Source organism: Leopardus geoffroyi, chromosome B3, assembly GCF_018350155.1.
Source record: "Leopardus geoffroyi isolate Oge1 chromosome B3, O.geoffroyi_Oge1_pat1.0, whole genome shotgun sequence".
Lineage (NCBI taxonomy): Eukaryota > Metazoa > Chordata > Mammalia > Carnivora > Felidae > Leopardus > Leopardus geoffroyi.
The window spans coordinates 75,171,727-75,198,288 of NC_059337.1; the positions used below are offsets into that span (position 1 = coordinate 75,171,727).

General features: G+C 42.8%; 1 protein-coding gene across 3 annotated transcripts in view; it reads right to left on the minus strand.

Annotated features, from left to right (window-relative positions):
• The window catches only part of STXBP6 (syntaxin binding protein 6), a 254,021-nt gene that overhangs the window by 44,662 nt on the left and 182,797 nt on the right, over window positions 1-26,562 (minus strand). For all 3 annotated transcript variants that reach the window (XM_045450578.1, XM_045450580.1, XM_045450579.1), the window contains exons 3-4: window positions 9,021-9,151; window positions 7,921-8,086 (exon numbers count right to left, since the gene is read on the minus strand). In XM_045450578.1, the coding sequence (XP_045306534.1) occupies window positions 7,921-8,086; window positions 9,021-9,151 (297 nt within the window). The remainder of the gene's footprint in view (window positions 1-7,920; window positions 8,087-9,020; window positions 9,152-26,562) is intronic.

Genomic DNA, 26,562 nt, shown 5'->3' on the forward strand with positions numbered 1-26,562 from the left:
GTGGCTTACAGGAAGTTGCAAAGTTAATGCGTGATGCCACCAAAGACAGGGATAAATGAATGGAGTCTGCTCTATGTCGCTCTATTACTATATCAAGTTGTGTAGATGTGACCTCTGGTTGATTCTGAAAGTAAGAATGGCTCTAATCCACTGCAGGTTATTTAACCATGGGATAGACAAAGTATGTTCACGATCCTTGTCAAGCCAGTAAATGATACCTTGGATCGCACCCTTGGTTTGGTTCAAGATTTTGATGGAGACGCACAATTCAAAAGCATGTAATACATGAAGTCACTCTTGGCTCAGGAAGACTGACCACAGCCCACCAGCTGATTCACTGTGTGCCTGAGTGTTGCTTACAGGCAAAGAGTGATGAAAAACAAGAAAATCACATCTGTGACCCAGTTTTTCTTTAGTTTTTCTTTAGTTACTAGTCATTTGTAACGTCATGCACAGAATTGCATAGAACCTAAGGAAGGAGTCCTTGGTTACTTCAATGTTCTCACTTAAAATAAAAACATCTGCTTTTGATTTACCTCCTGGGAACAAGATGAGGTTGAATGACCCACTCAGAAAATATAAGAAAGCTCATAAATCACCCAACATAATAACTGGCAATGTTGTCCTAAATTGAAACAATAAATACATAAAAGATCCAGATCCAGAAACCTCTCAGGGCTTCTGCTAGAATGTCCTGCTCCTAATGGTGCTTGGCCAATGTCGGATGGTTACGTCTGTGATTCATGTAGCATCATGAACATCTAACTTGTTTGATACAGTAGTTACAGTGGTAGGATCTCAATAACCAAAACAAATAGAAAACCCTAGCTGGGCTTTCCCAACTGTATAATTTAAATATTGGTACTGTTGTGGTGCCTGGGTGGCTCAGTCGGTTGAGCGTCTGACTTTGGCTCAGGTCATGATCTTGTGGTTCGTGGGTTTGAGCCCCGCATCAGGCTTTGTGCTGACAGCTCAGAGCCTGGAGCCTGCTTCAGATTCTATATCTCCTTCTCTCTTTCTGCCCCTCCCCTGCTCATGCTCTGTCTCTCTCTGTGTCTCAGCAATAAATAAATGTTAAACATTTTTTAAAAAACTATTTGTACTGTTATTTTTATTGATGCATTTTTTTTTGTTTCTAGTCTTAGTTTCTTACTCTCTCCAAAAAAGTGTCTATAAGCTGAGTCTCTGATGAAATACCATGCTTTCTAGGAAAATGAGGAGGACGGAGTAATGGAAGACTGGTTGATAAATCTGTGTGTGTACAGGATTGATATAATTAACAGTCATTTACAGAGATCTTTCAAACAGAATTTTAAATTCGGTCACAAATACCTTGTTAAATCGGCACGATCTCGTCTTCTACTTAGCTGAATCAATATAAGGAAAAGAAGATGTGCTTATTAAGTGACTTGAAAGTCATGGCCTGCATTGAATGGATGGAGAATGAGGGACAGGCCTTGATGGAGGCACTAACTCCATTCCTTAAGAGCTGTGGATCCGGGGCATGCTCCTTATAAATCATTTTCCTTGTTTGGGCCAGGGCAGAGGAGCAGTGAAGTTTGTTATTTTGTATTTCTTCAACAGTGACAAAGAAAGCCACTGAAGGAACTCTGACAGGGATTCCTGTTGATTTAAAGAACTATAAGGAACACTTTATCGCTGTCACAACAGTGTGTCACTGAACAGCCTGGCTGTCTCCTCTGTTCCGCATCCGGGTGGCGGCATTAAGCAGCAGCAATATGGTGGTTTTAACACAATTTAACTTGGTACACGAATGATAATCTCTAATGTATGCGTGTATATGTGTGTATCCCCCAGCATATTAAGGCTGAAGCAGTGGGGCAAAATTACACATTAATCTAGTCTTGAGAAAGAAACAATTCATTGTAATGTGGCGCTGGCTGGAGCATGTGTGGGAGCGTGAGGTTCACATCCCACAGAGCCATTATTCCGTGGCAGAAAACATCCCATCATAGAGAAGAAATATAAGAATTATGGAAAATGTTACAGATTCCCTTGAAGTATATTAATATATTGGGATTAAGAATGACCATACTGGGGCACCCGGGTGGCTCAGTTGGTTAAGCGTCCGACTCTCGGTTTCAGCTCAGGTCATGATCTTATGGTTTCGTGAGTTTGAGCCCCGTGTTGGGCTCTGCGCTGACAATGCAGAACCTGCTTGGGATTCTCTGTCTGCCAGCTCATACTGTCTCTTTCTCTCAAAATAAATGATCTTAAAACAAATTAAAAAAGAAAGAATGACCATATTGATCACTTTTTTTCCCATTAAAACCCCATTAGGAGGTACACATGTGCTCTTTTAAGAAGTTACTTGTTATTCCACCTTACATATGCCCATGCCTAGAGCACTTGCAAGGTGAAATATTCACAACCTTCACCCAGGGATGACCCTGCATTATTTGGAAGAAAAGTACAATGCAAAGTCACACTTCAAACCCTGAGAGTCTTTTCCATCCCAGGGGAATCCAGCGTAAAGCCATTAGGTGTTTCCTTTAGCATACCAATCAGCAAGGGAAATGAGGGCAAGCCTGCTATGAAGGAGACATCAGAGACATCTGGGTCCCTGGAATTCTAATAGAGCTCAGAAGTCCGGGCTTGATACCATTATTTGAAGGGCTGTGCATAGGAAGGCAACACTTAAGAAATTTACTTTGGTGATGATGAAAATATACGGCATTTCAAAAATAGGCTGCTTTGTGGAAAAACAATCTGCCACATTCCAAAATCTGAACGTAGCCAACATTGGAAAGAAACTCTCTAGATTAACTGTTGCAGTAAGAGAGAGCTCATTTCACCCTGCCCCTGTCTGGCTGGCAACTGCTATCCATCCTTTACAATGCAGCTCAGCAATCACCTTGGTGTTATTGAACTGTTTATTATCTATTTCCACCTGTTGTCTCCCCAGAACAGTAAGCAAAGTCAGCAAGGTATCTACGTTGTTGTTGGGTCTCTCCAGCTAGCTCAGTGCCTGACAGATAGGTGGTGCTGAGTGAATGCTTGTGAAATCAACGAGGACACACGCGAAACTTGGCTGCAAACCGCATAGGAGGGTCCACTGAAGAAGGATCCATACAAAACAGGTGAAAGAACAAGAGGTAATTGTGTGGGTTAGCCAAGGCTGCTTGGGTTGAGTTCAAGAAAATGCTAGGACGTGCTTCAGTCTGTACAGAAGCTTGCCTTGAAGAATAAATCATTTTTTTCCAGATAGTAATTTATAACACTTATTGAAGAAAACAGGTTTGCAAAGAATCTACGTTGTGGTTCTAACACAGAAGTTGTTCAATACCACTACAGATTTCCATAGTCCATAGCATTAGGCATAATAGGGTGATAGTAATCGCTACGAAAGGTCGGAGTAAATAAAAGAGCAATGGAGAGCCATGTGGGATTTATGAAGGAAAATAAAGAAAGCAATACAACAAAGTTCCCCATGGGACCTTGACTTAATATGACATTCCCACTGTCTACACTGATACTACTATTTGGGAGCAGACCACGTTTCTTCGAAATGAATTAGCTGAAAGGAAGTCTCTCCTCTGGAATCCAAAGTTCTACACGTATGATTAACACCTTGGAGGCATCTTTGAAGTGCAAATGTGTTACCACACACATAACAGTGTATCATCTCTGCCTACGATAAACAGAGAGAGAGACAAAAAAATCTAGCATCTCAGAAATGAACCCGAGGTTCACTTTCAGGGCCCCTTTCATTCATGATGCCATGTCATATTTTAGTAGAAAGACTGGCTTCATGCCTCTGCCTTCGGTCTGGTTAAATCTAGGTTTCTTGGTAGCTTAGGGATCCAGCAACTAAATGAATGGCTTTGTTATCTTTGAAAGGTGACCAAACTTTAATGAATTAAATGAGAGGTAGAGTGGAAGTTAGGAAGGACCAAGCCTGGAGGACTTGGTTCCAGCTTCCAGGTCTTCCTACTATCCAGGGAAGAGAAGATGGCTGCCAAGATGCTGACAGAGGCAAGGGAAGAAACCAATGCTTCCCCTCTTCACACCTGCTTAGAGCATCCTGCCCTCTTTCCGTTTATGAGGGCCTTCACTCAGCCCTACAGACTGTACATGTGTCTCCTGGGTTCTGTAACCAGCATCAGAAGATTAAAGCTTCCCAGTCCGTCCTCTGGAGATGGAATATCACGTTTGCAGGAGAGAGTTTCAACCATGTGAAAGAATCCGTCTCTGTGTAACTGATTTTCCCCGAGGGAAAGAGAAAAACATGGTCATGTGGGGTATATACCATCAGTAACTACAGAGAAGAACTGCATGGAATTGTAGATATTTAAAATGATGATCCTGTCTGAACTGGTATTAAAGAACGTGCGGTTCAGTGGGAGTCAGGCGGACTTGCTTCCAGTACTGGGACCTCAGTAACGTGATTCAAAATCACTGGTCCTCAGCTTTCCCAATGACAGGGTTAGGCCAGATGCAGAGTACCTGAGAGGTCCAGGGAGGGGCCAGAGCTCCATCATCTTTCCCAGCCACCAAAATAGTTCATCTCTTTATTATGTTGAAACATGAATAATATCAGATGAACAAAACCAAAATCAAAAACAACCAAAGAGCAAGGTGGTTTTAAAGATCCCTGATAACTCCATCATTCTTAGGACCAAGGGGGGGGGGGGGGAAAGCTTAAGACTTCCTATCTTAATTGCATACCAACGATAAGACAAGGATAAAAGTATCTATAATCTCTGGCCCTCTCCCCTTATCTCCCTTTGTTAAAACCTAGGGATGTGCTGGCTAATTATTTTCTCCAAATTCCTACATAACTTCAGGGGCACCATTCATAGAAAAGACAATGTCACTGTGTCCCCTGGGGTATGGCACTCAGTGGCCCTGGGGAAGATAAATTTAGAGTGGAGAGGGCCTGTGTTTGAATCTCACCTCTGCCACTTACTAGCTATATGACCCCTGGCAAGCTATTTGATGATCTCTCTGATCCTATTTCCTTCTCTGTAAAGCAGAGATAATAAATTCGATTTCCAAAAGCTACTGTAAAAGGCTAAATGAGATAACATATGTAAACAATCTGGTGTAGGCAGCATACCAACGCTGATATTAGTTCTTTAAAATCACAAAATCTGTGACATTTCACAGTTCTGATAACAACCGGTTCTAGGATGTGTGACCCATATGGTGAGGACAGACCAAAGGATACTGTGGAATTGAAACAGATTTCATCTGCTGAAGATAGGGTAGGTATCCCCAAAGTTAAAGGGGTCAGAATGTTGTGACCCAAGAACTATGCACTTTTTAAGTCTGAACTGTGGTAAGAGGCAGAAAGGAAGACTAATTGGTATGGTAATTAACTAGGGTATGTTGGTACGGCTGTTACCAAGGACAAGCAACAAGAAGACGAGGTGCACGCGTGAAGGATCTATGTGCTGCCAACAAATTACATGTGCTTAACTCAAACTTTTTTGCCTTCCTTAGGAATCTAAGACCTGTCAATATTTAACTGTGCCAAGTCTTTTATTTGACTTGTAATTAAGAAGTGATTAATCTACACAATAAAGCTGTAACTTAAGCATTATAGATTCTCTAAATATTAAAACTGAAGTGGATTGTAGATATCTAATCCAACCTCCACAAGTCACACCAGCGAAAAGTGAGGTCTAAGGAAGACAAGACACCAGTGAAAAGTGAGGTCGACGGTCTCAAAAGGCAGAGCCAGTTCTGGCACTTGGTCTCATTCACTTAGTCTTCTTCTTACTACAGGAAATCAATCTGCGGCTTTATCCAACACACAACAATTTAACATTGGATATATGGATTCCTGTCTCAACTCTACAGACTTTGGGATCCACAGGGCACTGGAAGACCTCTGAAGGGCTGAGCCAATGACTGACAGAAGCAGCTGAGTGGGACTGTGTCGGAAGGTCTGAGGACATTCAAGAAGGTAATGAAGGGCTTACAGAAAGGCTGTTAGGGATTTGCCAGTCTGCAATATGGGTGGTGAAACTGGGGTCCATTAAGGAACCAAACGATTTTCTATATCTAGGACAGAGCACAGTGACCAGCACATAGTACAGCACATAGCAGGTACTTAGTGCTTACTTGTTGTATAATTGGATGATGAACCAGGAATGGATGAATGAATGAATGCATGCCTGCATGAAAGGAACTGTATTGAGAGAAGAAATGAGAGCCTCGGAGAGGCAACAGAGAGGAGGGACCACCTAGTGAGAAGAGGCAGAGAAGAGCTACCAAAGCTCCCCTCAACCTTAGCAGGAAGGACAAGGCTCGTTTCTCTTGCAAGGACAGTGGAGGGAGTGCGGCTGTGGCCCTCCTGCTTCCGCCTCACATTTCCCTTCTGAGGAAATGTGGTAGTTCCCATGGCACCGCTTCTGCTTCTGGCCACTCTGCTCTCAGGACGGAACAAGCAGAAGTGGAATGCGTGAGGGGAGTCTATCTCCAAGGGCAACAGAAATGTCAAACCCATAATGTCACATTATTTTCAGAGGAGACTCTGCGTAAGTGCTATCCAGGCATCTACTGACCATATGGACACCGATGGAAAAATTCTTCCTAGTAGGAACTTGACATCAAGAAACCAATCTGATTCTAGGATGGCAGAGAAAATCCTACCCAGTGAAGAATGAGGGAAAGCTGGGATTTCCCGGTCAATTCTCCAGTCACTGAAAAACTCAGTCATCTGTGGCCATGAACCCAGGGCACTCTCACCTGCCACATCTGTTAAAGCTGGGCTTTGCAGGTGGGATTCACGTGAAGAGTACTGGTGGCCCAGACATGAGAGCAGTATCTCATTCTATTTTCTAAACAGTAAGAGGTCAGCGTCACATGTTGTCTTTCAACATCCACATCTCACAGTTTTTACTTCTGTACACAGGATGGGGCTGCTTTGAAGAAAATAGGCACTACTCATCACCTCTGATATTTTTCTAGGACTAAATGGAGAAGCTATAATAGAATACTGCATCAACGCATAAGGAAGACCTTTCTAGGTTCTTATGACGTAAGCAACTCACTGTTTGAGATCTTCCCCGACGACATCTAGCAGACCAAGGGCAGAATGGCAGTATGCACACGTTAGGTGTGTGGCCAGACTAATGGGTTCTGAGCCATGTTCATATGAAAGATATGTACAGCCTGAGGAGGAGACATAGTGTCTATGACGTGACCTTCATTTGACATTTGATTAAGATAAAGTTGGGGCACAAAAAACTTTTTTCTTCAAAACCCGGAGAACAGGTCAGTGAAGAGAGCAATGATATAAACTTCCTTCCTCAGCTCACAGAGTGACTGGCAAGGCTTTTTGAGAATATTTTTAGCACAGTTTCAATTCCCTAAAAAGCAATGCCACCTAAAAGAAATGTGTTAAGCACCCTCTAAATGTTTCTCATTAAGTTGCCAACACTGGTACTCACCCCTTAAGGCTGGCTTACAGTGCTCAGCCTAACTCCCCTTTGTGTGATATTCGAGGAATAAACGTGAGACTAGCTGCTATTTGAAAGAAAGAGATTATATGTGTCAGAATCTACATGTTAATATTTGGAGAATATCTTCAGACATAATAGGAAAAAGCAGCCTAGAAAACGGTACTCTGCAATGAATTTATAGAAATGGTAGTCAAGAAACCCAAACTGAAAGGTTTTCCTAATGAGGGGACAGGTTTGTGCTTATAGCATAACTAATCTTAGCTAAGTGGCTAATTCTTCCCAAAAGACCAGATTTGGTTAAGAATGAAAACATTCCACTGTGTCTAGATTTAGCATACAATGAACTCCTTAGACTGGTTTTCGTGCTGTCCAGCTCTAGTATTCTGATTCTTTTTTTGCCTTTAATTATGTTGCCGACACCTACCTTTTCATGTGAAAGCGAGTCTGAGGAAACGGGGTGGCCAAAACCGTACGAATGTCCACTCACCTCCCATGAGTTTGGACTGGCAGTTAATAAACTCGGGCTTCCTGTCCGTGAGGTACCTCTGGCAGGTATGGTGGAGGATCTGGAAGAAGGTGCATTTTTCTGAAGCTGTGCTGGCCACCCACTGGTCAAACGCGTTTTCAAACAACAGATCAAATTCTGCAGAATCCTGGAAAAGACAGTGAAATAAGTGTCGATCTCAATCTAGAAAAACTGCGGCTTCCAGCTTACCCCTGACAAAAGGCTCACAAAAGCTGAAACACCTTTCAAAACTTTGGTCTTAATCACAAGGCTCATCTTTATTAGCACCCAGGTGCATGGAAAGAAAGTTCACCTTTCTCTGTTTATCAAGCAAACCCCAAATCTTGGAGTATTTATAGATGTCCCTAGGAAGCTACGCTCACAGAAGCCCCAACAGCTTACTACACATTGACCTGGCACAATTTAGACTAGATACTGCCTTCCCGATGACCCGGAAAAGGTCACGTTCTTGGCAGTGAAACCCATGAATCTTGCCCCTAACCTTTGGTAAGGAAAAGATTCTCCCTTATTATTTTAGCATATAGTGACAATTTACATTTTATTTCTCCTCATTACCGAGGTTTTATACAGTGAGTATGTGTGAACAAAAGGGAAGGTACTTAAATAAACAGCTCTACCTTAAAATGTTTCTCATATTAAATCCAATAGAATCCTAATACATAATTTGTAAGGTGCCACCTATTTATTTGCTTGCTCGGCTAATAAATCTCATCACTGGTGATATAACAAGATACATGAAGCCTTGATGAACATGGGTTTTTCGTATTGGTAACCATGGACATGATATCTGAACTCTGCTCTTTGCACTTGGCTGATAAACCTACTATAGGAGCCAGCACTTCTTCAGCGTGCATCCCCTTACGTTTCTGCATCACACATGATGAAAAGACTTAGAGTTCCCCATAAGAAGGGCATAGAAATAAGAAAGTCTTAGCCACGTAACTGAAACAGACAAATAGCTTCGCTAAAGAGGACTCAGACAACCACCACCACTGCCAAGGTCAGCGAGGGAGTCATCGTGTGAAGAGAACACCGTCGCTCAACACCAGACATTCACTCACCCGATTAGGATCGATGCCATTAACCTGGCGAAGCTGCTCAAGCATCCACTGTGACCTCCGCACGAATGACGTGGAGCCTTCAAACTGTTTGACCTTCGTGATGGACGCCTGTGTGGGTTTCTTGTTTGTCACTGCCAAGAGAAACCACTCAGATTAGTGGGTGTGCAGGTTGGTTGGTTTTCATCTTAGATTTACATGTGTACACACACAAAAACACACAGAATATGAATACATGTGCCTTTTATTTTCTGAGAGAGAGAGAGAGAGAGAGAGAGAAAGTGAGGGGGGAGAGGGGCAGAGGGAGAGAGAGAATCTCAAGCAGGCTCCTTGCTCAGCGCAGAGCCCGATGTGAGGCCTGATCCCACGACCCTGGGTTCATGACCTGAGCTGAGATCAAAAGTCAGACACGCAACTGACAGCTACCCAAGAGCCCCTGAATACATATGCCTCTGATGAGGGGTGAACTCAAAAGAAACAGAAGTGCTAGTCTCCACTCTCAAGCGATTGCAGAATAATTATAATTTTAAGGGCTGCTTCATTTCTGTCTTCATTCATTCAAACTGAACACGCCTCAATCAGGTAACACTGGACACTTTTAATGGAGGCTACAAGAACATGGTGACCAACTGCACGGAAAGAAGCATACAGGGTTGACAGGTATCAGGGAGAGGTCACTAGGAAAGGCTGGATTTTAAAGGAAGTGGATGTTACTGGCTCCCCTAGTGAATTGCAATGTATATACCTAGCGTGGTATTTGAATGTAAACATATCGGGCTTCCACGGTAAGAGAGGGAATATTTAAAACATTATTTGGCTTTAAAATATTGTCCAGGGGCGCCTGGGTGGCGCAGTCGGTTAAGCGTCCGACTTCAGCCAGGTCACGATCTCGTGGTCTGTGAGTTCGAGCCCTGCGTCAGGCTCTGGGCTGATGGCTCAGAGCCTGGAGCCTGTTTCCGATTCTGTGTCTCCCTCTCTCTCTGCCCCTCCCCCGTTCATGCTCTGTCTCTCTCTGTCCCAAAAATAAATAAACGTTGAAAAAAAAATAAAATAAAATATTGTCCAGTTTGAATCTAGCTTGCATCTCTTTATGCCTGCGTTTGGCATTCACATACCAGCCTGCCCCACATTCCTGAGGCTTCCACACCTGCAGGACCGAGACAGTTCCTCCTTCCAGCCTTAGTTCTTCCTTTGCCCCTTCCATGCCAAGGATGGACAGCGTCACCTCTCAGACGGAGGTCAAGCACCGGCCGCTAGGAGACAGTCACTCTGGATATTTCCACATCTGCTTATTTCGTGACTTAGAGCCTCAAGGGTGGAGACGTAATTGAGTGTTATAAAAGGGCTTAACGTAAAAGCTCCTCCCGAGGCCTGGCTGTACGAGTTGTGAAATTTAACAGAAACGATGCTAGTAAGGGAACTAGGAGAAGTGGAAAGTACTACTTGTCATGAATGCAATCCTAGGACGACTGTGCAGCAGTGGCACATTCTTTCTTTGTTTCAAACAGCCCTGCAGATCCTGTATTTCCATATAACCCTGCGGATGGTCACTGGATGGCAAAAAGAATCCTTGAGGGATGAAGGACAGCAGGCATCTACTGTGGTCACAGTTCCTGGTAAGAAGGACCCTCCTTCACGCACACTAGAGTTCAGGGCAGTTGCAGTATCTGCGGGCATTAAAGCAGGAACCCAGGGACCAAGAGGGGAATGAAATGTGGGCATCTTGCCTTTACGTTTGGCAAGAACTGCATGGTTCCAGGACTAAAGACCTGTTTTTATGACCTCGGTACAATCTTTCCCCTTTGCTCCAAACCAGGATTTAGCAAACACTTAAAAAACAATTTCAAATAATGCTTAGGTTTATTACCCATTATTTCAGTTATATTTGGCTAAAAGCTTCTGAACATTTCATACCAATTACGTTTACTTTCATGGTTAAAAAGTCATCATCCCCTTAACACCCGTGATCAGAGGAAATTTTACAGTCTTCTGTTCACACACAGTCTGCCTGGCTTACAGCTCCACGAATAAGTCTGCTAAGTCCTCTTAGGAATGATCATTCCCCGAACTAAATTCAGGCAATAGTATCAGTCTGCCCAGGGCTCTGTCTATCCGTTTATTTTGTGTGCCTCCTATGGGATCTAATAGGTCTCTCTGATAGCCATGCCCTGCTCTTCAGTTTTCATGTTAGAGGAAACAAGACACCTGGAATACATGCAGGTCCTAAAATGTGCTTAAAAGATTAAAGAATACGTTTCAATAACAGGAAAACACGGGTTCCTGTATTAGACACACACCCCTACACACACAAGGAGGATTTCCTCCTTTGTTTATGTAAATCACACGACATTTAGGCATCCTGGGAAACATGAGGGTTTCCCTTCTAACTTTAAAGTTGTTATGAACTCCTATTTTTACTTCTGGTCCATTTATTTCCAAGTGGTTTACAGCATTATAAAAACTCAAACACAATGCAGGGTCCCTGTAATTACTGGCATGCTGAGGATTGACATTTTAGAAAAAGCAAGTTCCATTGGAAGTCTGTCACTGAAATGAGAAGGGCAGGAACCCCACCCACATGACAAATGCCCCACAGAACTGCTAACAGAGATCCCGCTACAGAGCGATCATTTCTCATGGAGGCAGTTACAACTCCAACCACTGCTCCCTTGTTCTCCCTATTAGCTTATTCTTTGCCCAGTTCTTGGAATCTTGGTAGTTTTCCTGGGCACTGAGCCCGGTTTAGTTTAATTTTTGTTTATTGTTATTATCTCCAACATCCCAGTTTCTATTTTGAAGCAGGTGCCTTAAAATTATATTATTATATACACATTATGTGGAGTTAAATAAAGACTTTCCCCTTCGGAAATCAAAACAACTGCACAAAGACACCACTGCCAGACTTTCTGAATTCTGTGTTTGATGGAGCCATGTTTAACCCTTTCATTGCTTTGGTGTCTTCAGGGTCTACAGCTGGTAAAACAAATATGCTGGTCAAATTCTGGAAGTCTAGTGAAAAACAGTCATCTATCTTCTCCTTCCAAAGGACAACTGATTGATAGCATACCCTGGATCAGTAATATCGGAGGGCTCTATGGCCAGCTACCCCAATACAGTAGACTCTGCATTCATTATTTTGAAGCACTTTAAAGGGCAGATAACCAGGGCACTTCTATCATGCCTTCAACATTCATGGGGAAAAGGAAAACATATTGGCATTTAAAGAGATAGGGTGAGGGGTGCCTGGGTGGCTCAATCGGTTAAGCATCTGACTTCAGCTCAGGTCATGATCTCACAGTTCCTGAGTTTGAGTCCGGCGTCGGGCTCCGTGCTGACAGCTCAGAGCCTGGAGCCTGCTTCGGATTCTGTGTCTCCCTCTCTCTCTGCCCCTCCCCCACTTGTGCTCTGTCTCTGTCTCTCAAAAATAAATAAAACGTTGACAAAAAAATTAAAGGGGTAGGGTGAGCATGACACTCCCAGGTAAGACCACCCAGAATCACCCTGGCCCTCTACTCCAACGTGCACCAGAATCATCTGGGAGTTTTTATAACAAATAACACCAAACCACGTGAATCAGAATCTCTGGAGGTGTGGCCTGGCACCCACATTTTGAATCTCCTCAGGTGATTCCGAGGCACTGTGACTGCTGAGGCCACTGTGGTGTATGAACTCATTTCACAAATATTTATGGAACATGTATCAAGATGGGAGGCACAGAAATAAGTTTTGTGGGCAATTCAAATATTGAATAAGATATGGTTCTGAGTCAAGAACTTGGGCGGTGGGAGGGTTGTTAAAAATGATGCAAACAGTGCTAATGCATAACCAGAGTCACCTGAGGTGTTGGGGAGGGAGGGGGCTTTAAGGACCAAGGCAGAGCTGGGGGGAGGTCAAGCAGGCTTCATGAAGCTGCCATATTCCAGGTAATAGACCATTAGCCCTCGCCTGGACTTCTATGATTTCTCCCAAACTGGTTCCTCTGGCCAGATTGGCCATTCAAACTTAAAATATGGAAGACTGAGCCATCTTTGAAAATCTCCTCAGTGGCGTCCCAAAACATTCTGAATAAAACGCAAGGCCCTCACCGTGACCTGCAAGGCCCTAGATGATCTGGCCCTTGAGTACCTCCCTGTTCTTATTTCCTTCCACTCTCCTTTCTGTCCACTAGGCTCCAGCCATCTTTTGCTCCTGGGGAACTACAACCCCTTTCTACCCTTTGCAAATGCTGTTCCCTTCATAGAAATGCTCCGTCCTTTTTTTTTTTTTTTTTTTTTTTTAAATGGTTGTCTCTTGTTTGCCATTTGGATTTCAGCTTACATGTCAACTCCTTAGAGAAAACTTGTGTGATTGTTGATCTGTGTAGGCTCCCTCGCCGTGTTATTTCTGTCACTGAACTCTGTTCACTGCAAAACAGGTTCATTTTGAACCTGGATAAAATACTCAAAATTTGCCTCTCTGGCACATTTGTAAAGCATAAAAACCAGGCTGCTATGATGTGCATCTGGTCCTAAAACATGTAAGAGGTGGATACATCCCCACATGGATCTTTGTGGTTTGTGAGGTAGGATCCTATGAATTGACATAATCACATGTGACATTTTTCCCAGCAATTAAAATTTCTAAAACCCTTTTTTAAATACAGCCTCTGGTTTTTTCTCTTGTGCTTGACAACAGCTCTGTGACAGAGGCAGGGTTACTGTATTATCACCCAATGTATTCATAGACAAGGAAACTGAGGCAGGGAAAGCACTGACTTGCCAAAGTAATACTGTTAATCAATGGGAAGACTGCAACTTGCACAATAAGCTTAGAGTCCGCTGCTCTTTCCACTGTAGCCTTTTGCTGCAATGTCAAATGCCACATTTTATTGCATGTGGGATGCTCATTAAGTTAAGGACTAACTGGATTTTTTGTTCTAATAAGGATACTACTGTTGTGATTTTGACAGTATTCTGAACTGTTATTTCCTTAACATCTCCCTTTAGATAAACGGCTTTTTCCTTAAATAAGTTAATGAGAAACAAAATACATGAAAGCCATAAATAGGTACATAGCTCTGCCTACGTTAAATAGAAAATAATGTAAAAAATACAATTAAAACATAAATGCTATTAATTTCAACTTAGAGAGTTGTCAGGGGAAAGTCTGGCATTTGAGGTCCACTCTAAGGTAAAATGGTGATTAGCGAGTATAGACAGGTGTTAAAGACAAAACATAGATGTTCCCCACGCTTTGGAGTTATCCAGGCCTAATGCTGCTTTTTCACTCCCTCCCACTCCTGTCACCCACTGCTTTCTACTGGTGACAGAGGAAAATAGAAGCATGGGGCCAACCCAACTCAAGTCCTTCTGCTACCAGCTCAGATAAAAAGAATGTGGTTCTCATGGGGGCACATCTCTTCATTAGCCTTCATGTAAACTTTATTTACATCTCAGCTGTAGTTAAGAAGCAGTGATAGGGATGCTTGGGTGGCTCAGTCAGTTAAGCGTCCAACTTTGGCTCAGGTCATGATCTCACAGTTCATGGGTTCAAGCCCTGCATTTGTGCTGACAGCTGGGAGCCTGAAGCCTGCTTTCAATTCTATGTCTCCCTCTCTCTCTGCCCCTCCCCTGCTTGTGCTTGGTCTCACTCTTTCAAAAATAAACATTATAAAAAAACAAAACTAAACTAAAAAACACCAGTGATAGAAACTATTATGCCTGTAATATCATTACCATCACCACTCAAGTGGTGAAATCTCTCTCTCTCATGAGCTAACTGGCTGAAAAAAGGTCTTTTAGAGAATGGCCCTTCCATGAAAGATGGTACAAATATAAAATAAGACGCTTAGCTACAGAGAGTAGAAACCACCAGCCTTGCTTCTGCCCAATCAGAAAATTCTATTTATTTGCCAATAGCAAAGCACTTTCTTAGATAAAATCTGGTCTTATGGTTAAGTCAGGAATTGGTGGAGGTAGGGACAAAGACTGATGAGGAAAGGAAAGACAGAATTGCAAATTACTTGCTTTTTATGCAAAACAGCAGACGATGCACGGTCTGCCAGTGATTAACAGGCTGATCCTTCATTTCAAGGTCCAATGGTTGAAAGACTTTCTAAGGAGTTACATCTTTCCCTTATAATCTCGTTATTCATACCGCATCACTTCTCAGTCAGTCCAAACAGGAAAATCAATTTTGTTTTTAAGATACAAAATATCTAGCGTCGGTCTTAAAACATTAATTTAGGGGCGGCCGGGTGGCTCAGTCGGTTAAGCGTCCGACTTCAGCTCAGGTCATGATCTCACGGTCTGTGAGTTCGAGCCCCACGTTGGGCTCTGTGCTGACAGCTCAGAGCCTGGAGCCTGTTTCGGATTCTGTGTCTCCCTCTCTCTCTGACCCTCCCCCGTTCATGCTCTGTCTCTCTCTGTCTCAAAAATAAATAAACATTAAAAAAAAAAAAACCAAAAAAAACATTAAAGGAAACAAATAATCATCATATCAACAAAATTATTACTCGTCACCTCTAGATCCGCTACCATTTCATGTTCATAGGTGGTTTTTCCTAACATGTGCACAAACATTTCTTATACACATTAAACTCAAACTGAATCACCTTATAATTTTACGTGGTCATTTCTATGAAAAAGAAGACGCTGAAGATACATCTATCTATAATATAGTTTGACATTGAGGCTAGGTAGCTAAACTGCAGAGTTTACCATAACGAGGTGCCTAAAATACCTTAGTTTCATCATGCTGCCTCCTACCATGACTTTACCATTAAGTGAAGGTCAGTGCTTTGTGGTATGCCTTACCTCTCTGCTCTGCTGTGGTCTAATGGCCAGACATTTTGATTTCAACAAAACCGTTGATGAGAAACAATTTCGAGTAAGGAATAAAAGGGATATCCACATAGAATCTTAGCAGGGCTGCTCTTTGTCAGAGGTGGCTGACATGAAAGGGGGGAAAAAAAAGAGACAGAAATCCTGTGAAATGTGGTTCAGGAAGTAAAAGCAAGATTGAGCACACCTTCTGGAGGCTGATGTGGTAAAGAAATGGGCTAACAGACTGAGGTGAGAAATGATTATTTGGAACTAGTTTCCTTAATGCTCTCCCAGCACTCTAATGTCTGACGATTCGAGGAGGATTTTGCAGTATCTGTGGGCAAATAAGTATCAGGTCTGAGGCTGCGTCAGCAACTTTATCTGGTGAGACACCTGAGTGTTTGCAAAGCTTAGGAGCAAGAATATGAAGATTGTTATCTCAAATGTTTTCAGAACAGGGGAACATCATCGCTGCTACAGTTAGGGGGAAATGGAGCATGGCGCACTCCACACAGGGCTGATCGTTGGCTTCCCGAGTATTTCTCAAAGCATGTTATCATTTGGGACGTAGTAAATGTTCAGAATCAACAGGCTCTGACCAGACCAACTCATGAAATGGCCAAGTTTGTCTTTGGGGCCCTATCCCTCTCCTCCCTATTCCAGGTCCTTGGGGCCCTCTGGCCAGATTCCTGATAGGATCCAAACAGGCCTGAGAAGGTCTTCGTGAATCTGCATGTTTCCAGGAGACACTTTTAATCCAAGTGACAACTGCAACAAAAACAGTGGCATTCAGTCTTTAGCACCAAGCTCTGGGAAAGCACGTAGGGATGGATGGTTTTTAACAGTCCTGCTCCACTAACCCTAAAGGGGAGGGGAGGGGAAGGGAGAATCAGTACACTGAGCTTTGAGGTTTGCTCTTAAAGGCAGACTTCCTTAGTCTCTAGTAGCGATAATCACAAAGAAAGAAGAAGTTTTCCACACAAAAGATTCCTTATTTGGTATCACTAGTTCCAAGGCCTGTGCCTTACATCACATTCTCCCCTCCGAACTGGAGAAGGAAGAGGTGATTGAAAGCCTAGGAAATTTTTCCAAACGGATACTGAAAAAGGAACTGTTTACATGGGAAACTTTTCTTGCACAGGAATTTGGAGAAACCCTTCAGTAGAAGGAGGAGAATAAGAAACATCTTGCATCAAGCATCCCTTAGGAAGGTTACAGCACCATATGGAGAGTAGCTAACAACTTACACATTAATAGAGCAAGCAAACCCCCTACACCAACTCTGCAGGGAAGTACTACCTGGTTTCAATATTTCCAAACTACCAACAAGCAGATGGGCTTACTTTTGGAACACGCAACTTCAATGTCACATATCAGTATGAGACCTCATTAGTATTTCTAAAACCTAGTCCCTTCTAATTTTAATCTTCTTTACCCTGCTCATCATTTTGGTTTTTTTACTTGTAAAAACATGTAGATTTTTTATTTGGAAAGGCTATTCCACTTTTCAGGTCAACGACAGGTGGAGGTGCACCACAGGTAGCCCTAGGTTGTTACACCTTTAGCTTGGAATCAGAAAGCTTAATCCCCATAAGGCTTGAGTTCCCCACTGCAAGACCAGTACTGCCCCCTCCACACTGGCACCATGATGTCTTCTGTATTACAAATTGACATACAAAGTGCTAATTTATGGAAGCATGCATAAAGGAAGGAGTGAACAAACGGATGGATCCTCAACAAAAGGAGGAACGGTTCCTAAGCCCAGAAACCACGACTAAACCACAAATATATTTCAGGTTCAAATGTTCTGTTTCAAGATCAAACCGCAGTTTTAAGGGATTTGAACTGTTTTCTTACTAGAAAAGAGGAGAATCCTGAGGACTAGGGAGAATGGAGAGAATGGTAAAAACCAAGAAACAGAAATATCAGGACGCTGGAAGGAGATAAATTGTGGGGGAGAACTTCTTAGGAAATCTCTTTTCCTTCAATCCTTATTCTAGCAGCATCTCTTATAAGCAATTCTGTTTGCTTCAGCCTCCCTGAAAACACAATTTTGGGCTGGAGATTCAGCAATCCAAGATTTCCCATTGTGCCTGATTTTTTAGCTTCCTGAGACTATTCTCCATAGACTTGAGGAGGAAATCAATTTGCATGCATTTTGGGTAAAGGGTAAACATGCAATGAATGATACAACCCGGCTGGTATTAGTTATTGCAACTTCATGCCTTATGTGGAAAGGGTATATAGCACTTCTGACTTATGTAGTGCAACTATGAAACAAACAGGCCCAAGCCAAGAACACAGATGCTTACAGCAGTGAGAACCGTGGTGGTTCTGAAGAGATTAAAAAATCCAACCCCTTGCCCCATACCATGCAATGCAACAACAGTCTTATTCTGTTCTTACTTCCTCCATTCTGGAAACAGATGCAAACCTCATTTTTGATCTATTCTTAGGAGAGATTTCCAAACAGAGGCTCTGAAGACAAAGGCATCAAAGGAGCAGCACCTGACTCAAGAATGAATTTATTACTCCACAAGAAGCTCATGGGCTGGGAATAAAAACTTGAAACAGAGATTCCTTTAATGTTACGCTTTCCCTGACATTTTCCATTATATACTGAAAAGTACAAGCCATGTAGCAACTCTCTGCAGGGAAATGTCATACCTGGTAGAAATTCAATACTTATTTTCTTGCAAGGGGGGTTGCTAAAGACCCTCCTTCCAGTGAGGAAGGAGGGAGTCATTTCTGCAGCCTTTACGTCCCTGCCCCTGAGCAGCTCACTCACCATTATATGAGGGAAGGGCCTGGTGCCATGGTCCCTGACACTGCGCACCCACTGCTGGGCACGGTCCTTCAATATGAGTAGTCAGTCTAAAAGAACCATGGAAGGATGTTATGCAGATAGGGATCACCTTCGATGTGAGAAGGCTACTCTCCCACAAATGAGAATTTCTGTCTGCCTTGAAGGAGTAACAGAGAATTTTCTAATGGATCAGGTACTAAATATATAATATCACTAGGTGTTTGGAAAAATCAAAGCTGTTATCACTTAGCCAACACAGGCTGCCAAATATAATTACAACTGTCAGTCAAACAAAGACAGACTTACCTGCTCTGTTTTCCTTCCTTTTCACCACCACCACTATTTACCTGATACTTTTAATAATACATTTTAAATGAGAGTGTGCATCACTGAACATCTAAAAAAAAGTGAAGGATGTCACTAAGAACTTGCCCCCTTCACTCTTTACTGTGTTAAATGGAGGAATAAAATCTACATGTTCTGGGTAAAACAAATGTCATTTTGCATTAGTGGAACTGATCTACAGTTAAAATGAACTGAATGTATTTTGGCAAACTCTCGGCAGTACCTACTAACACTAAACACGCAATATTCTATGACCCAGAAATTCTACTCCTGTGTCTACACAGCAGAAACGAGTGGCGCTCTGTCCAAATAGACAAAATAAGTGTCACAATGAAAGACAGTGATCCTTGAGAGACGGGAAATGAATGAGGTGAGCCTCACGATCACCCTAGTTTATTGCTTTGCGAGTTTCTTCCAGGTTGTGGTGCAAGGGGGAGGAGCCTAGGCAGAGACTGGCAGATTCTGTGAGTTGAGTGACAGTGCGGAGAGTCTGGAGAGACCAAAGGGCTAAAATTCTCAGGACAGAGTAATGAAGAATAGAGAATTACACGCAAAGAGGACGCTGGAGATCTGCAGAGATTCGGCCTTGAGTAGTTAGCTGAGTATGTCTTCCAACGTGTATGTAAGGAAATGACTGGAGGCCAGAGAAGGAACCATTCAAAGTGATTACAGGAAAGAGTGCCCCAGCTCAAATAGGCTTTGGGAAGAGTTTCCTGCCTGTTTCTACCAACCAGACTGGAAAAGTGATCGAAAAGAGCGAAAATCACTCTGAGGGGAAAAAAGAGAACAAAGTTGTGGAGAACTTACACTACCTGATCATAAGACTCATTACTGGATTAACTAATCCAGACATCGTGGGACTGGTGTCAAGACAGAGAGCTCAGAAAAAGACCTGCATAAATGGGTAATTGATTTTCACAAAAAGTACAAAGGCAAGGCACTGGAGAGAGAAAAGTAACTTCAACAAATATTTCTGGAACAAACGGACATCCACAGGCTAAAAAATGGAACTTCGGCTCCTACTTTGTACCATATATAAAAGTACGTCAAAATGGAGCACAGACCTACATGTAAAAGCTTACAACTATAAAACTTTTAGAAGGAAACACAGAAGAAAATCTTTGTGACCTTGGGTTAGGCAAGGCATCTTAGCTATGACACTAAGAACAAATTAGGTAGGACCAAAATTTAAGACTTCTGCTCTTCAAGAGCATGAAAAGACAGGCACAAACTGGGAGGAAATATTTGCAAATCTCCATCTGAAAAAGGACTTCTATTTTCATCACTTTATATTTTTAAAACTCTTAAAACTCAAGAAAACACCTAGTTTTTTTTAAAAAAAAAAGTGTAGAAGATTTGAACACTTCATTAAAGAAGATGTGGATGAGAAAAAAACACCCATGAAAAGATGCTCAATGCTATTAGTCATCAGGGAAATGGGAGACTGAAACCATTATGAGGTATCCTGACACAGCTCTCAGAAAGGCTAACATTACAAAGACTGACCCCTACCATGTATTCGCTTGTGCACAAATATTCACAGCAGCTTTATTGGTAAGAGGCAAAAACTGGTAACAATCCGAAGGTCCATCTCAGAATTATTATGCTGAGTGAAAGGCAGACCAAAAAAGAGTACATACTACACGTTGGCACTCACATAAATTTCTAGGAGATGTAAACTCATGCGTAGGACAGAAAGCAAATTAGTGCGTGCACGCAGACACGGAGGATGGGAATGTTGGGGGCCAGAGAGAGATTACAAAGGGCTGTGAGGGAACTTTTGGGGATGGTAGGTTCATTACTTTGGTTGTGGTGATTTCATGGGTACATATATGTAAAAACTTACCAACTGTGCCACTCAAATATGTAAAGTTTCCTGCATGTCAGTGATACCTCAATGAAATAAAGCTGTTAAAAAATTCACAAGCTGATCTACAGCATTTGTGGTCAAAATAGAGATTACCTTCGACGGAGGTAGGCGGGAGCCTCCTGGGATGCTGGGAAAGTTCTATGTTGATATGGATGATGGTGACCTGGTTTCTATGCATGTAAAAAAAAAAAAACCCACTGAATTGTACACTTAAGATGTGTATAACTTACAATATATAAGTTATACCTTAACAAATGCAAATTAATGATGATGATGATGATGGCAGGGTTTGAGAATTGGTACCCATTTGATATCGCCAACCCTGATAGGCATCTCTCAGCACTTGCCCCACCCAGTTCACTCCAAGGTTACTGCCGGTAACAGAATAACCACCCAGTATATTCTCCACACAGAAAGAATATGCAAACTTGGAAGCTGTCTTAGTCTGTTTGGGCTACAATAATGAAGGACCACAGACTGGGGGGCTTATAAACAACAGAAATTTACTTCCCACTGTTCTGGAGGCTGGGAAGTCCAAGATCAAGGTGCCGGCAGATTCAGTGTCTGGTGAGATCCTATTTCCTGCTTCATAGTTGTCTTCTCACTGTGCCCTCACATGGAAGAAGGGGCAAAGAAGCTTTCTGAGATTTTTTTTTTAAATAAGAGGCATTAATCTTATTTATGAGGGCTCCACACTCATGATCTAATCACCCCTCAAAGGCCCCACCTCCTAATACCATCCCATGGGGTTTAAGATTTCAACATATGAATCTAGGGGTGAGGGGTAGGATATTCAGTCCATGACAGAAAATGCATTTATTCACTGAAGTTCTGACACTGGCTTTTATAAAAACCTACCCTGTTTTTTGAAAGTATACCCTATTTATAAAATTCTCCAGTTGGGTTCATGGTTCTCTTCTTGCCCATCTCTTCTGGAAACACTCCAGTTACTCCTCCTCTTGGTTAAAGCTTTCCATCTTCGTATTTCCAGACTTCTTCCACTCTGCCTGTGAACATGCTTAATGTTTTCTTTCCACGTGAGACTCTTCTATTAACAAGGCCTGTCCTCAAGCCCTATCCATTCTCATGAAAAATGTGGTGGTGAGAGGAAAATTACGTGTGCTTTGCTACCCGCTCACTGCTTAACCCATTACTCCCCACTGACCTTACCACGCTCCAGAAACTGCCCCATGAAAATGAAAACATCTCCAAACTATGCAACCCAATGGCACAAAAGTTAGTGGCAAAGCCCAAAGTGGAAAAGTGCTTGACACGCCCAAGGAAGAGACAGAAGAGGAGGACAGCAAAATATCGAGGAAAAGAATGAGTGAGGTCACGGTGCGATCAAGTGCTAGCTCACGAAGGTCCTGGTGTAAAAGGCTTGGGAAGCATTAAACAGAGGCCTAATGGGTTCTCATTTACATTAAAAAACATGTTGGCCAACTGCTGCTATCCAGCAGATGGGTCCTGCAGGAGTGTGTGTAGGCAGGGAAGTCACTTAGGAACTTCTACCCCAGTAGGCCAGGAGAGGTGATGGTGGCTTAGACCAGATGGCAGCAGTGGAGACACAGAAAAAGGAGACAGTCTGTCCTGCTCTCCATAGCTGTTGACCTCCCGCCCAGAGAACAACCTCAAGGTCAGTCACCAACTCTCAGTCATCTTCATACCCTAATGCATAGTGTACTGTAGGCCACTGTTCACTGAACATCACACTTCGTACAGGTTGGAATAAAGATATTTGTATTTATCTGTAGGTGTGATCTCAGCTCCCAGATTTTAACTAACCTGAGAATAAAAGATTAGGTCTTTGTGTACTTGAGGGCACCTGGTGGGGTACCCTACCCAGAGTCCTAACTCAAATATGCATCACGTGAAATTTCTTCATTCTCATCAGAAATGATTAAGGATTTGCTGTACATATTGATGACTGTGGTTAGCAATGTATCACCCATCGACTCTCTTTTTGGCCATGTCTGTTTTTCTTTTTTTCTCTGGGGTCATTTAAGGCAGTGGGGGCAGGGGAAAAGAAAAGAAGAACAGGCACACCTGACTACCAATTCTGACATGCGGTAAAGAGCTGCTTCTCTTACATGGACAGCCAGCACAGCACCTCCGTGACTTCTGCTGCAGATTCCGAGATGGAACACATTGTTATGCACCTCATTAGTATTTATGGACAGCCTAGGAATCATCTCTGAAATAAATGAGACCACTTGTGTTAAATGATTCCTTCCGAAGAAAAATCCCAGAGGATCTTTCAACAGCCGGCCTTGATGAAGATTCAGAACAAAAGGAGAGAAATACCTGACCCTCTGGTGCTGAACGCATGGTGAGAGGCTCAGATTTCTCTCCCCAATTCCCCACTGGCAATTTCCACATAAATTGGAGAATAATTGGAGGATAAACTGTCTTGAGGAGATGAGGCACAACTAACTATTGATACATTAGCTCTTCTCAAAACTCAGCCGGTCCTGTCTGCAGGCCTCTACTTGTTGGTGCCAGGGTATCTTTCCTCTCCTTCAGACTTAACAGCCTAGACCACAGGCAACTCTGATAAGGCCGATCTAAATCAGAGGGCAGTCACCATACTGGGCCAAAGAGAGGAGGTGCTGCCCTCAGCAAATGCTGACTGTGGTCGCTGAACTCTGTTCCCCTGTGGCTGAGGGACAGAGATGAGTGCTTACCCACCTTCTATGTATATACCCAATGGAGTGCAGTTTCTCCATTGTACTGAATGTCACTGTGTGGCCTCCACTGTGAAAGGAAAGAAGGCTATATATATATATGTGTATATAATATATACACATATGTTTATATATATATGTGTATATATTATATACACATATATTTATATGTGTGTGTGTGTGTGTGTGTGTATATATATATATATATATATATATATATATATATATAAAAGCAAGAACAAGAGATAGATATGGTTTACGTTAGGCAGAGAATACATTTTTAATTTTATTTATTTATTTTAAAATATAATTTATTGTCAAATTGGTTTCCATACAGCACCCAGTGCTCATCCCAACAAGTGCCCTCCTCCCTTCCCATCACCCACTTTCCCCTCTCCTCCACCGCCCCATCTACCCTTAGTTTGTTCTCGGTCCTTAAGAGTCTCTTATGGTCTGCCTCCCTCCTTCTCTGTTTTTAACTTTTTTTTTCCCTTCCCCTCCACCATGGTCTTCTGTTAAGTTTCTCAACATCCACATATGAGTGAAAACATATGGTATCTTTCTCAGGCAGAGAATACATTACTGAAGAATCACGCGTGCTACTAAATGGACCCGCAAACTCTGAATTCTGAAACCCTTTGCATGAAATTAATGTGGTATCAAAACTTCAGAACGTCAGTCTATGTTGACTGAAATTTGGGGCAGAAATCACCAATTTTTCATTGCAAGGTAACCTACGAGCTTTAAAACCAAACTTAGCACTTACAACAAGGGGCAAAATACGTAAATTCCTTAGAGCAACAAAATACTAAAAATTGTAACTTCATTGGTTCATTCAAAAGCAATGTTTTGCATTCTTTCAATGTACAAGTTCTGTTCGGTACATCACACCGGTTTGACATAAGTGAAGTTCACTTAACCAATCTTATATGTGTGGTCTGCACTTCTGCCTATGTAGTCAAGATAATACAGAATTGCAGAGTTGGAAAATGTCTCCCAGAGGTTTCTTCTCCACCTGTGTCTTGCCTTTGGGCACGCTACCTTCTCAGCTCCTTACATATATTCTTTTTCTAACTTCTTTTACTTCCACAATAATAATTTACAATTCATCCTAATAAAGAGCTTCATGATGAGAAGCTCTCCTTTGGGGTTATGGTTAAAGCCATTTGCATTTCATATTCTTGAAAGTCATTTAATTGGTCTCCAGTTTTCTCCTAGTTACATCCTTGCCAGTTCCCCCAGTCTTCCCAGATGGGTCTTCTTTTTCAATCACCACCTCCTGTGGGCCCCTACGGAGCCCAGCTGAATTCCTCATGTTCCCTTTTAGACACGGAGCCAGATCTAAATAGAATAGTTTATTTTTAAACATTTTTTAAAGTAGGCGTCACGCACAACACGAAGCCCCACGCGGGGCTTGAATTCATGACCCTGAGATCAAGACCTGCGCTGCGACCAAGAGTTGGATGCTTAACGGACTGAGCCACCCAGGCGTCCCCTAAGTAGAGCAGTTTTTTGTTTTTGTTTTTTTTTTTTTATTAAAAAAATTTTTTTTTTCAACGTTTATTTATTTTTGGGACAGAGAGAGACAGAGCATGAACGGGGGAGGGGCAGAGAGAGAGGGAGACACAGAATCGGAAACAGGCTCCAGGCTCTGAGCCATCAGCCCAGAGCCTGACGCGGGGCTCGAACTCACGGACCGCGAGATCGTGACCTGGCTGAAGTCGGACGCTTAACCGACTGCGCCACCCAGGCGCCCCAGTAGAGCAGTTTTAAAAGGCGAGGACAATGCAACAAGCTCATATCCAGCATTGGACTGATCTGGATTCCTATTTGGGTATGCCAGTATTTTTGAAAACACTGATGCTGCACGCTTATGGTCACCTTACTATCTACCGTGAGTATTTATGGAACCGCTCTTTGACCACATTCTCAAAGAGATTAGAGAAAAATTTTAATTGACATTCTAAACTTATATTCTTTCTACAAGCCACACCAGTATTTCGCCTACTTACGTTCTTCCTGTCACCGTTTCCATATGGCAGGTGTACAAGCCCCCTTTGAGCACTGTGAGGGAGAGAAGCTATTTCCTGCCCTCACCAGAGAACTTTATACTGTACAGGCAAGGCTTTTGCATCTATCCCTTTCCAGCCCCCACTCCTAACTAAAGTGCAGTGAAGCATCTAGCAGCATTCCTTGTGTGCAGTTGGCATCGATACTGAATGCGTGTTGAATGAATGCTGTGAACATTGGAACATGGGGTGGTTGAGTGTGGGAGTATGGCACTGGAAATAAAAAGACACAAAATGAAAGGCTTTGCATGAAGTCTATCAAACAGTGTAGGTGTAATGGGCAGTTGGCCATGGTTTGCAGAACTGCCACGGAGAGGACGAGTATGTGCTGTAGGTCTTGTTCCCTCAAAGTGTATACCAGGAATGTGCCAGATGATGATGCGAGGGGTCCAAAGGTCACCAGAACCTCCCCCCCCCCCCCCCCCCACCCAATGCGGCAGCCAGCTGAATATTAACCATCTGCGGAAGCAAATGATACAAGTTCTCATCGTCAGTGTGCGGGCCGCTGCACTATGCTGTGGCTTTCCAGCCAAGGCTCACCGCTGGACGACGCCTGGACAGTGTGTGATGAGACCGGGTCACATTCCCTGAGTGTTAACATCGCTAACCGAGAGACTCCGATGTCTTCCCAGAACCGAAGTTCTAGTCCACTCAAACATCAGTGCCAAGGACCATGGACTCAAAAGAAGCATCTTGCTCTTAGGAGGCTCTAACTTCCTAAGGAGCTGACTCTCTGGAACGAGTGAGGTAATGCAGGCGTGGCATTTGGTGCTTCTTCCTTGTTCCATCAATGGCTAACTGAAATAAAGTTCTGGGTCATCCTCATCGGACTTCTGAGACCAGATACAAATTTGTACCAATTTTTCTCCACCTGACTCCGCAGGCCAAGATCCCTGTGGCCAACAGATCTGTTCCTTAATTAGCCTTTGCTGAGCCTTCAGTAGACCATAGCACCAAGGGGTACTGGC